Raw genomic sequence first — 12,860 nt, 5'->3', positions numbered from 1 at the left:
GCCCATTCCCTGCTCCAGGCAGTTGTTTCCCCTTCCCTGGGCTCTCCTGGTTGCATCAGCAGCTGGGGAAGCATCTGGGGAATGGATGAGCCACGTCACTGGCAGGGCTCAGCACGTCCTGCTCTCACCTCTTGGCCTCCCCCACCCCTGGGCTCTGCTGGTCCAGGGGCTCGTGGCCCTTTAAAGCTCCTGGCATATTTTTTTTTCCGAGCAATTGAATCCCGGAGAAGGGAGGATTCCTCGGTCCTGATGTAACCCTGAGCCAGAACCACGTGGGTTTGTGCCTGTTTGACAGTTCAGGGCTGCTGGACTGGGGTTGATCCGTTTTTCAGGAGCTCTTTGCTCGTGGCCACGGCGGATATTTTCCAGCCAGGCTCCGCTCCGGGCTCGGGGCCCTGCAGGGGCTGCTCTGTGCCCTCACTTTTAGGGCTCCACGTGTGAAATCCATTCCACCCCCGTGACTCATCTGCTGTCCCAAGTCCTGCCTCAGCTGGAGGAGGAACCAGAGAAGTGCTGCTGTCAGCACAGTGCAATCCCAGATTCCACACGGGCTCCCTGAAAACCCCAAAGTTTTCCCTCACAGGCTCCCGGTTTCCTGCTTTCCCCTAAATGATTCTCTCATTAAGATGGCCCTAAGAAAGCTGAGGTTGTTTTCACAGCAGCTGGGACTAAATTAAGGTCCCTGTGCTGCTGAAACCAGCACTGGGATGGACAAGTGCTTAAGTGATAAAGGAGATTTGTTAAGTGGCTACTTATAAAATAAACTAAAGTTGGGTTTGGGTTTTTTTTAATGAGAAGGAGCATCCTCTTAACAGGATGGAGGCTGGATTTACACAGGGTAGAGAGGTTTGTTTCATAAAATCCCAGAATGGTTTTGGGTTGGAAAGGACCATAAGGGTCACCCAGTCCCACCTCCTGCCATGGGCAGGGACACCTTCCACTAGCCCAGGTTGCTCCAACCTGTCCTTGGACACTTCCAGGGATGGGATATCCTCTGGGAAACCCATTCCGGGGCCTCACCACCCTTCCTTCCCAATATCCATCTAGTTTGAACCCATTCCCCTTTGTCCTGTCCCTCCTCTTTGCCTCCCTGTTGTCCCTCCCTGCACATCCCATCCTTCCAGCCCTCACAGCCGGGGTTTTATCCCACCCTGCAGCTCCACCACCGCTTTCCTCCCGACCCAGTGTGACCCCTGTGTGCTCTGTGCCTGCAGAACATGAACATCCAGGTGGAGGACATCAGGATCAGGGCCATCCTGGCCACCTACCGCAAGCGGGTGCCCGTCACCGAGGGCTACGTGGAGGTGAAGGACGAGGGCACCTGGAAGCAGATCTGTGACAAACACTGGACCATGAAGAACTCCCGGGTCGTCTGCGGCATGTTCGGGTTCCCCAGCGAGAGGAAATACAACACCAACGTGTACAAGTAAGGGCAGAGCTCTGGGTGAGCCACAAACACCCTGCTGGGAATGCTCAGGGCCTTGGGCACGGAGGCAAAGTGTCCAGTGACACCCAGGGGGGCTTGAGGGGGAATCAGAGAATCCCAGAATCAGCTGGGTTGGGAGGGACCTCTGAGATCATCCAGTCCAACCCTTGATCCAACCCCGCCGTGGTTCCCAGCCCATGGCACTGATGCCACATCCAGTCTCTGCTTAAAAACCTCCAGGGATGGAGAATCCACCCCTTCCCTGGGCAGCCCATTCCAATGGCTGAGCACCCTCTCTGCAAAGAAATTCTTCCTGATCTCCAACCTACCCCTCCCCTGGCACAGCTGCAGACCCAGCCCTCTTGTCTTGCTGATGGTTGCCTGGGAAAAGAGACCAACCCCCCCTGGCTCCCCCCTCCTGGCAGGGAGTTGCAGAGAGTGAGGAGGTCTCCCCTGAGCCTCCTCTTCTCCAGGCTGAACAGCCCCAGCTCCCTCAGCCTCTCCTCATAGGGAGAAACCTCAGACTGCTTCATTCCTTCCCAGCTTCATTCCTTCCCATCTTCATTCCTTCCCATCTTCATTCCTTCCCATCAGGCTCCTGTGTAAATGTCTGCAATGTCAAGAATTTCCTCGTTGCAGGCAGGGAGGGGGCCTTTGATCCTCAGCTTTTGGCTGGAGACCTTGTGCAGGATGAGCTGGAGGGTTTGATATCGGGCCCGGAATGGGAGATGGGCACAGTTGGCCCAAGGGGTCTTTCTGTTTTATAATTCCAGTCCCAGGACAGGCATTTCCTCCCCCAGTGATGGTTTGGGTTGGAGGGAATGTTTCAGCATCTTGTTCCACCCCCTACCATGCACAGGGACACCTTCCACTAGCCCAGGTTGCTCCAACCTGGCCTTGGACACTTCCAGGGATGGGGCAGCCACAGCTTCTCTGGGCAACCTGTGCCAGGGCCTCCCCACCCTCCCAGGGAAGAATTCCTTCCAAATATCCCACCTAAACTGCTCTCTGTCAGTTTGAAGCCATTCCCCCTTGGCCTGTCCCTCCAGGCTCTTGTAAATGGTCTCTCTCCAGCTGCTCATCCCACCCTGCTGCAGAAAGCCAGCTTTGGGGTCAGTTCTGGCTGTGCTGGAAGCTCCACTCAAGTCATGTTGGAATAAAAGGAGCCTTTCTTGTTCTTCCTTGCCCAGGTTCCTCCTTCCCACCCCTTCCTGCTCTCCCACCCCTCAGGACACGTTGATCCGCATTCCCCTGGGGATGTCCCACTGTTGTCAACCCCAGTTCAGCTCCTTTAGCACTTCCTCAGGATCCCAGGCTGGAATTGCTGCCAGTCACCTCCAACTTTGCCCATTAAACCTGCTGAAAACATCCCTGGTGCCTCCATCCTGCTCTTCCCCAAGTTCCTCCTGCCTGTGCATCCCAGCTGGTGCTGGTGGAAGGACTCAGTGTGGAGCAGTTGTGATCTCAGTGCTGCTTTTTCCTCCTAAATTTGTAGATGCCTCTAAAAAGAAGAAACCAGTGATCCATAGGGAGACTGTTGAGTTTTCCAGAGGTGCAAGCTGAAAGGTTTGGGCTGCATTTCCCCTTTCTTGGGAGCCAGGAGCTCTGGTCTTTCTTGTTGTCGTTGTTTCACCTTGGATTTTGTCACCAGACGTGCTTCTTCCCACTCTTGTTCCCTAGAAAAAAACCCAAAACCACCCTAAAGCAGATGCAAAAGAGTTCAAATGAAATTCTGTCTCCTCTCTTTCCTACCCTGTGACCTGTGGGGTGGGAAAGCATCAGCTGGGTGAGGGGGAGAGCAGGATTCTCCAGGCAGGAGCTGTGGTTTTCCTGCCTTTTTTAGGCTCCTTTTGGCCTCTGGAATTGCTATTTCTGGAAGCTCCCCCCCCCTGACCTGCCTGGCCACGTTTCAGTTCTCTCATTAGCAAAATCCCAATCCACCAGCAAGGTCCTCGGGCTGGAATAGTGTGAAGGAATCTGAAATAAGGACTCCAAGTGGAATTTTTTTCACAGGATTCCCAGGGAGATGAGCAGTGAATTAATAATAATTGCTACCAGGCCAGGCTCAGACACCAGTCTGGGGAGTGTTTGCTTCCATCACTCCCTCAAACTCATCCCTGAGATTCCCATCCCCTGCAGTGGAGCAGGAGCGAGGGATAAATCACCCCTGAGAAAGACAGAGGAGGTTTTTCCTGCTTCCAGTTGTGGTGCTTCCAAGAAAAGCATTAAGTTGAGCAGCTGGAGCCATCTGCCTTAAAAAAAAAGGGTGCTTGGTGCTTGTCCTGTCCCTTACACACACACAGAGAGATGGAAAATCTGAGGCAGGGCTGTCCAGCACCAACCCAGCAGTGCTGGGAATGCCACTGCTTGGAGCTGGGAATGTGCTGTGCTTCCAAATGCCACTGCTTGGAGCTGGGAATGTGCTGTGCTTCCAAATGCCACTGCTTGGAGCTGGGAATGTGCTGTGCTTTCCAAATGCCAGGCTTGGAGATCTCTGCTGCTCAGCCAGGTTGCTGGAGACCCCCCAAGTCCCCCCAGCCCTGCTGGGCTCCTGCACCCCCAGATGTTTTGGGAAGCACGTTGGGTGTTATCCCAGGCTGGAAGGAGGATGGGAGGGCATTTTATTGGGCTTGTAAAACGTTGGCAGCTGGACAGTTTTGTTTGTTAGCAGAGTGTAAAAGCTGGATTCTTCCTTGGGGGTTGTGTTCCTGGCAGACCCACTGGGTACAACCAGTGTCACTGGTCGCCTCAGAGGGGAGGGAAAGCTCCCAGTTCTGGGCTGGGAATGTCCCAGGTGACCTTTCCTTCATGGTCAAGGTGCTGGAATGATGAGCCTGGGCCAGGAGAGCTCTGCTCTCTGCTTGCCCCCGTTGTTTTGGAGAGGGAAAGGCTCGTCCTGGCTGGTCCCTGGAGCTGAACCCCCTCTCCACGAGCCTGTGACCCCTCAGAGACGTTCTCCTCGTTCCTCAGGCTTTGCCCTCTCTGATCTGTGAATCCCCTGCTCCCCAGGAGTGGATCCTCCCCAAAAAGAAGGGCTGGGATCAGGTTTCTGCTGGGCAAGGCTCGGAGTACCCCTTCCCACATCCCCCCAAAGTCCAGCCCTGCCTGCTGAGCTTGCAGATCCCCTGCTCCTGCACAATGGTGGGAGGTGAAATGATTTGCAGATGGATCTTGCTTGAAAGAAAACAACTTAGTTCATCGTTGTCCCAGTGCCAGGGTTTTATTCCCGAATGCAACTCGGCCTCTGGAGCTGACAGGACGATTTATGGGAGGAAATGAAACCCAGCTCAGTGTTGTTTCCCTGTTCTTGTTCATTCTTCAAAGTGGTTTTATATAGGGGCTGCTGTTCACTCCTCCTCCCAGTTCCTGCTCTGGCTGGGAAAGCAGAGCAGAATTTGATGGATTTTGCTGATGGAGAGAGGAGAAATTTGGGATGGGGGATGCCTGAGGCAGAAAGGTGGACCTGATGCCTTTTTAAGCTTTAAAGCTTTGTGATTTGTCAAAGAAATGGCTGGAAATGCTGAGCAGCTCCAGGATCCTCTGTCCAGTGTCAGCCCAAACAGCACCTCCCAGTTCAACCAGTCTGCACCTGCTCAGGTATGTAGGGCCGGTCATCACTTCAGTTCTTGCAGTAAAAACCCTCGTGGTTTGGCTTCTCCCAGGATCTGAAGGGCTTTGGCAGGTGTGGCTTCCCTTCTGCCCTCCCAGAAACCGAAGGCAGCAGCTCCTTCCCTTCCATAAACGCTTGAAGGGTGTCTAAGGGGGGACAAACTTTGTGCTCCCAGCCTGGGGAGAGTTCCCAGCCCCTGCTCTGTGGGGTCTGGGTGACTTTTCCTGCCCTCTGGGTGTGTGTGAGGACTTATTTTCTGCTCCCCAAGTCCCCATCCAGTCCAAGCCCTGGCCCTGCACAGACACCCCAAAATCCCACTCTGTCCCTCAGAGCGTTGTCCAAACACTCCTGGAGCTCTGGCAGCTTTGAGGCTCTGACCAATTCCCTTGGGAACCTATTCCAGTGCCTGAACACCCTCTGGATAAAGGATCTTTCCCTAACATCCAACCTATCCTACCCTCTCTTACCCAACAAGGCTTCTTTAACCACTTCCCACAGCCCTTGGGCTTCACCTGTGCTTTGCTTAAAGCTTTTGGGTGATGAAAGCCCATCTCTCCTCACCAGTAGGAATGGTTTGAACTCTGACTTGACCTGGAATTGGCTGAACTCTCCCAGCCAGACTCCCACTCCCACCTCTGACCTTGCTCTTGGCTCCCACCAAGGCCAGGGAGAGCTGTTTGCACCCTTCCTGTGTTAAAAACTAAAAGGCAACCATACCCTGAGTTTCTGCCTGTAAAGATCATCTGTATTCTGCTTTATATATATGTATATATATATATATTCAGTCTGGGGAACTGAGGTGGGGTTTTATTTCTCCCCAGCCTACCAAGGGCTGTTAATACCAACCAGATGTTGATGCCTCATGAAATTTCCAGGATGAGGTCATTGTTTGCTATTCTAAGGCATCCCCATCGTTATTTCCCCAAGACAGGCTGTTTCTTGTCTGCTTTGGAGCTCGTGGAGCTCCCTGGGCCTGTCTGTGGAGGGTGAAAATACTCCTTCAGGTTCTCACTTCCAGCTGAGAAGTGGCTGGTGCTTTGTGCCTCCCTGGTCTCGTGGGTTTATTTTTTAGATTATAATTCTCTGTTCCCATTTCCCATCCTTTTTGCCTCCATTCAGGGTCCCTGACAGCTTCTGCTCTGTGTTGACAGCCAGTTTTACCCCAGGACAGGCAGGATCTCAGCCCTGCTCCATCCCTTCCAGCCCCACATCATGTGTTGCCACTGCATCTCTATCTCCAGCCTGGCTGGATCCATCCCCAACCTCAGCCCAGGGAAATTTGGCTCCAGAAGGGATTAGTCAGTGGCTGTGAGCCCAGAGAACTGCTGAGCTGGTCAGCAGAGCTCAGTGAGCAGGAGGGGAGAGGAGAGTCCCTCCAATCTCCGTGACCCTGCAGATCAGTCCCTGTGCTGGGGGGCAAACCTCGACCTGGCCACTTGAATCCCAAACCAACCCCTCAGAAAGGCTCTTTGGCCCTTCCCAGCTGCTCTCCAGGCTCCCAATCCCTCAGGGATCCGCTGCAGAATTGCCCAGAATTGGTGTTTTTCCTCCCAGAAGTCCCACCCAGCTTTATTTCAGCCTCCTATTCAGTCCCAGCTTTATTTCAGCCTCCAAACAATTCCTGTTCCATCCCCAGTTTTATTTCAGCCTCCAAACAATTCCTGCTCCATCCCCATGTGCCATTTGGATCCCACAGCCCATCCTTGGATCCCAGGGAGTCCTGGAACCCAGGGCAGCACAGGGATCACACAAAGCCACGTCAGGATCCCAGCAGGGCGTTGACTCCTCTGTGCCTGTGTTTTTAACTTTTCCCATCTCACTTTTGATGCTGATCTGACCCATATTTTGTGTTTCCTCGACTCTCAGCTCCGGAGGTGGATTCCTTCCCTTCCAGAAGCTGGATTCCTTCCCTTCCCAGTTTATCCCACGTGCCCCCTTCCTCCTCAGGAGCACCTGGAGCAGCTCCAGGCAGCTTGGGAGTGAGGAGCAGGAGCTGCTGCCAAGCTCCTCTGCTGTGAACATGTCAGCAAGGGAACTGCTCCTGCTCTCAGAAATTGCTTCCAGGGTTGGGCTTGTTCACACCGAGGTTTGAGAGGAGCTGCAGAGCTGGAGGGGTTTTTTCCCAATCTGCCACCTCCCAGCTGAAAGCAGCAAAGGGAGAGGATTTTTGGGGCTCTCCAGGCCAAACTCACCCCCCAGTTTGTTAACTCAGTTTGAATGAGCTGAGCCCTGTGTGATGCAGGGGATTTTCTGCTCCTTGGAGCTGCACCTTTGATTCATATTCTGATTTTTAGCTTTTGCAGGTGACCTCTTTACTCCCAGGTGGTTGGACTTGATGATCTGGGAGGTCTTTTCCAACCTTAATGATTCCATGATTCTAAGTGACACCTTAACAAAGAGTCCTGTATATTAATGGATCAGCCTCCAAATAATTCCTGTTCCATCCCAGCTTTATTTCAGCCTCCAAAAAATCCTGTTCCATTCCTGTTTTATTGCAACCTCCAAACAATTCCTGTTCCACCCCAGTTTTATTTCAGCCTCCAAACAATCCTATTCAATCCTAGTTTTATTTCAGCCTCCAAGCAATTCCTGTTCCATCCCCATTTTATTGTGGCCTCCAAACAATTCTATTCCATCCCAGCTTTATTTCAACCTCCAAGGAATCCTGTTCCATTCCTGTTTTATTGCAACCTCCAAACAATCCTATTCCATCCCAATTTTTTTTCAGCCTCCAAACAAATCCTGTTCCACCCCAGTTTTATTTCAGCCTCCAAGCAATCCTGTTCTGTCCGAGCTTTATTTCAGCCTCCAAACAATTCCTGTTCAATCTCAGTTTTATTTCAACCTCCAAACAATTCCTGTTCAATCTCAGTTTTATTGCAGCCTCCAAACAATTCCTGTTCCACCCCAATTTTATTTCAGCCTCCAAACAACCCTTTTCCATCCCAATTTCATTCCAAGTCATCCCCCCCCTCCCCAACCCACCACCCCACCAGCGCAGTTTTTCCCCGGATCCCCGACTTTCCCTTTTCTCCTCTTTCACCCCTCTCAGGATGTTTGCCAGCAGGAGGAAGCAGCACTACTGGGCTTACTCCATGGACTGCAGCGGGAGCGAGGCTCACATCTCCAGCTGCAAACTGGGCAGCCACCTGGCCGTGGGCGCGGGGAAGAACGTGACGTGCGAGAACGGGCTGCCCGCCGTCGTCAGCTGCGTCCCCGGCCGGGCCTTCGCCCCCAGCAGCCACAGCGGCTTCCGAAAAGCCTTCAGGCAGGAGGTGAGCAGGGGGAAAACCCCACCTGGCCCCCCGAATCCCAGCGTGGTTTGGGTTGGAGGGCACCTCGAAGGTCGTCTTATGTCACCCGGTTTGCTCCGAGCTTGGGCGCTCCGAGAAACTGGAGCCCAAACCTCCGGCTCGGCGGGTCTGAGGGCTGAAATGATGGATAAAATCCAGCTTTTTGCTTCACTTTGGAGAGTCCCATCCCAGGTTGAATATCCCTGTGGTGAGACTCCAGGAAGCTGCTGCTGTTCCATCTCCTCACACAGCTACAGAAGCAAATTAAAAATTGCCTTTGGGGAGTTAAACACTGAATTGGACACACTGAATCTTTCCCTCGAATTTCTCAAAGCACACGGATACATTCTCCAGGCAATATGCATTTTAATTTCTGTCTTGTGCATCTTGGTTTTTTCCCTCAGCTGAATTTTCCAGTGTGTTGGTTTGGCTGGGATAGAGTTAATTTTGCTCACAGGGGTTTTGAATCTGTGCTGTTAACACCGAGAGAAGTTTTTGGTGTTGCTGGGCAGGGCTGCACAACCTCAAGGCTTTGAAAGACTTTGGAAGGACACAAGAAGCTGGGAGGGGACAGAGCTGGGACAGCTGATCCCAACTAACCCAAGGGACATTCCAGACCCTGCTCAGGAATATAAAGCTGGGGAAGAGTCATGGAATCCTGGAGTGGTTTGGGTTGGAAGGGACCTTAAAGCTCATCCAGTGCCACCCCCTGCCATGGGCAGGGACACCTCCCACTAGCCCAGGTTGCTCCAACCTGGCCTTGGACACTTCCAGGGATGGGGCAGCCATAGCTTCCCTGGGAAATCCATTCCAGGGCCTCCCCACCCTCCCAGGGAGGAATTTCTCCCTAAAATCCCATCTAACCTTCTGTGAGTTTGAACAGGAAAACCCTGGGGGTGTAAATCCCGGCTGCAGGACCCAAACACCTCGTACCAACGTCCCCTCCGAGTATTCCCATCTCCCTGCAAGCCCAGCCAACCCCTACCCCAAAAAATTCCTGCTTCCTTGCCTCCTGGAGGATGGGAGCTGGCAAAGCTGGGAGCAAGGAGTGGGAAAATCCCCGGGTCACGTTCCTGTCGGGGCTGCTCTGTCCGAGCCAGCTGAGCTGGTGCCCGGTCGCTGCCGGGCTTTGCTGTTCCACAGCCACTGGAATCCTGCTGGATTGGTTTTCCCTGTGGAGGGACGAGGGAAATCAGTTGGCATTTCCTCTGCCTCTGCATTCCTCGGCACGGAAATGCCCTGGGAGACTGGGAAAACACGGCCTGCAGGAAGGTTGGGGAGCTGTGTTTGTTTAGTCTGGTGAGGAAAGGGCTGTAAAAATCCCGGGATATGCAAAAAGCCCTGTAAAACAACCCTGGAGCTGGTTGTGCTCGGGGTCAGGGGGGTGACTGAATAGGAAAGAAGAGCTTAACGTGCAGCAAACATGGTTCAGTGGATGCCAAGGGAAATTTTCCAGCTGCAGCCTTAGGACAGGGGGACGATTTTGGGATCTGGAGGCCCCAAATACTGGGTTAGAGGGGTTTTTCCAGGGGTGCTCTGGGTGGGGTTGGAGCTGCATCGCCCAGCCCTGGATCTGTGTGGATTTAGGAGGATCTCTGGGCTCTTCTCAGGTGTCAACACCTCCCAAAACTGCTGTGGTGGGAACAGTGCAATCCCTGCCTGGATCCCGGGCTCTTCCCTGCACGAGAGCTTGAGGGATTTTAGGCCCGAAAGGTGAAAGGTCTTGTAAATCATGACTAATCTTCTGAGCCACACACGCTGCCAAGTAATTCCTTAAGCCTTTGTTTGGGCTTTGCATGTCCTTTGTGTGACCCCAGCCTGCTGCCAGTTGGAAAAGTTAAGGATTCTCGGTGTTCCCAAAGCTTTGACTCTGCTGCCACCAGCACAACCCACCTCTCAGGTGCAGCAGCAAGTGGCAGGTCCGTGCCTGGCACTGGGCAAAGCTGTGGGTGTTTCATAGATAATAAGATAATAATAGAAAAGTGGAAAGAGATAATGACATAATCATATAAAACCAGGAGTGAGTGAAACTGGAGCTGTGCATCTCTGGCTGGGATCTGCCAGATCACGGATTCCACTGCTCAGAACTCAGCAGACAGGTGGGTTTGAGGTGGCTTGAGCTCCACGTTGATCCTGGAGGTCTGAACAGCAAATAAACCCTTTTAGTGGCAGCCAGGGGATGAGAGTTGGGCACCAGCAGGCTTGGGGCCATTCTCCAAGGGACATGACTCCCAAGGAACATGAGAATTGGGTTTTTCCAAGTCCAGCCTGTGTGCACCAGCAGAAAAAGGCTCCTAAATCCAAGCACTAAACCTGCAGAGAACTAAAATATCTTCTTTTTTTTTTTCAATTCCCTGCCCACACGTAGGGACGTGAGAAACATCTCTGTGCATCCCATGAGTGTTTGTAGGTAAAGATCTCCTTCCATCCAGAGCTTTTGGCCACTGGAACTGTGTGGTAGGGAGTTTAGGGGGCCCAGTTTTCCTGCAGACAGGAGCTGCAGAGGGCAGGACGTGGAATTAGGCAGTGGGAGTGGGAATTAACTCCTCTCCCACCTTTGTGTCTTGCAGCAACCACTGGTGAGGCTGAAAGGAGGAGCCAACACGGGCGAGGGACGAGTGGAAGTGCTGAAAAACGGGGAGTGGGGGACGGTTTGTGACGACAACTGGAACCTGGTGTCGGCCAGCGTGGTGTGCCGGGAGCTGGGCTTTGGCAGCGCCAAGGAGGCCATCACAGGAGCAAGGCTGGGCCAAGGTAAGACCCCCAGGGGCTGCTGGGGCCTTGTCCAGCTCCAAGAACCCTTCAGGATATGGGACAGAGCGTGTTTTCACTGGAATATTTGCTCCGGGGACCAGAAATGTCTCCTCTGACCTTAACGAGTCTGGAGGCCAGGCTGGAATATGTGACTTAAAAAAGATGTTCGAGATTCCTTGAAAGGAGTTTGGGGATGATGAGCTTAACCTTTTGCTCAGACAGCTGTTGCAGTAATTAATTCTTCATTATCACATCCGTTGCTCTAAAGCTCCCTTTGAGTCCTCTAGAACCACATCATGGTGGAATGCATTACTAGAAGGTTCCTGGCAAAGATGAGTCCTGGATCCAGACTTCAGATGCTCCAATTTAAACCAGAACAGTAATTTATAAAGTAATTTATAAGCCCATTATAAATAGAAGGGCATTTGAACAACTCAGAGCCAGGTTTGGGGTTGGATTTCCTGTGTCTGGGAGCTGGTTTGAATCCCAAAATGTGGGAAATGGTAACTCAAAGGAGAACTTAAACCCTCTGAAGCCACCTGGGGATTCCCACACCTTGCTCCTGTGGTGAGAATGGGAAAGCAAATGACACCAAACCCTTCCTGTGAGAACAAAGGAAAGGGTGAATCTTCTTTGGAGACTTGGAGGAGGGGAGGGGAGGGAAGGAAACAACACGTGGTGTCCCGAGTCTGGAAAGCTTTAAAACGTGACCCGTCCGCTGGATTTGCCAAAACCCTCTTGTGGTGGGATGGAATCTGCTGGTGTGTTTAACTGCATGTAGGAAACAGCTTCATCATCGTTGTGGGGAGGGGAGGAGAGGCTGCCACGTGAGGGAGGAGAACATGGAACGCTCCGTTCCCTGCCGTCTCCCGCAGCCTGGAAACTCTCGGCGGCGGCCGATTCCCACAGGCTTCCCTTTCTTCTCCTGCTCAGCCCCGACCATCCATCAGTGCTCCCTGTCAGAAGTGTCCTTTGGGATGGCTGAGCTCCCCCCCAGCAGCGGGATCATCCCCTTGTGGGAGGAAAAGGAGCTCTGCTGGCCCAAACTCCCCTCCAGCTGCAGAGGGGAGACTCTCCCAGTTAACTCCGTGTCCGTGGTTACACTTTGGGTTGTTCCAGCTGCAGCCCCACAGGCTGGGGACAGAGGGGCTGGAGAGCAGCCAGGTAGGAAGGGAGCTGAGAGTTTGGATTGACAGGAAGCTGAACATGAGCCAGAGTGTGCCCAGGTGGCCAAGAAGGCCAAATGGATCCTGGCCTGGCTCAGGAACAGGGTGGCCAACAGGGCCAGGGAAGTGATTCTGCCCCTGGACTCAGCGCTGGTGAGGCCACCTCTGGAGTGCTGTGTCCAGTTCTGGGCCCTCAGCTCAGGAAGGACATGGAGGGGCTGGAGCAGGGCCAGAGAAGGGCAACAAGGCTGGGGAAGGGACTGGAGCACAAGTGCTGGGAGGAGAGGCTGAGGGAGCTGGGGGGGCTCAGCCTGGAGAAGAGGAGGCTCAGGGGAGACCTCCTCACTCTCTGCAACTCCCTGCCAGGAGGGGGGAGCCAGGGGGGGTTGGTCTCTTTTCCCAGGCAACCATCAGCAAGACAAGAGGGCTGGGTCTGCAGCTGTGCCAGGGGAGGGTTAGGTTGGAGATCAGGAAGAATTTCTTTGCAGAGAGGGTGCTCAGCCATTGGAATGGGCTGCCCAGGGAAGGGGTGGATTCTCCATCCCTGGAGGTTTTTAAGCAGAGACTGGATGTGGCATCAGTGCCATGGTCTAGCAACTGCAGCAGTAGTG

General features: G+C 53.3%; 2 protein-coding genes across 2 annotated transcripts in view; one reads left to right on the top strand and one right to left on the bottom strand.

The window, feature by feature from the left end:
- The window catches only part of SLC25A37 (solute carrier family 25 member 37), a 64,599-nt gene extending 62,893 nt beyond the window's left edge, over window positions 1–1,706 (bottom strand). The window contains exon 1 of the mRNA XM_051811905.1: window positions 1,570–1,706. The gene's annotated coding sequence lies outside the window, so the exon portion shown is untranslated. The remainder of the gene's footprint in view (window positions 1–1,569) is intronic.
- Window positions 1–12,860, top strand: part of LOXL2 (lysyl oxidase like 2) — a 48,411-nt gene that overhangs the window by 24,290 nt on the left and 11,261 nt on the right. Inside the window, exons 4-6 of the mRNA XM_051811832.1 lie at window positions 1,215–1,426; window positions 8,089–8,311; window positions 10,900–11,083. Of these exons, the coding sequence (XP_051667792.1) occupies window positions 1,215–1,426; window positions 8,089–8,311; window positions 10,900–11,083 (619 nt within the window). The remainder of the gene's footprint in view (window positions 1–1,214; window positions 1,427–8,088; window positions 8,312–10,899; window positions 11,084–12,860) is intronic.

The sequence above is a fragment of the Manacus candei genome, unplaced genomic scaffold (assembly GCF_025592945.1).
Source record: "Manacus candei isolate 608988 ecotype Guabito, Panama unplaced genomic scaffold, ASM2559294v1 h1tg000084l, whole genome shotgun sequence".
Lineage (NCBI taxonomy): Eukaryota > Metazoa > Chordata > Aves > Passeriformes > Pipridae > Manacus > Manacus candei.
This window is presented reverse-complemented; position numbering and strand designations above follow the sequence as displayed.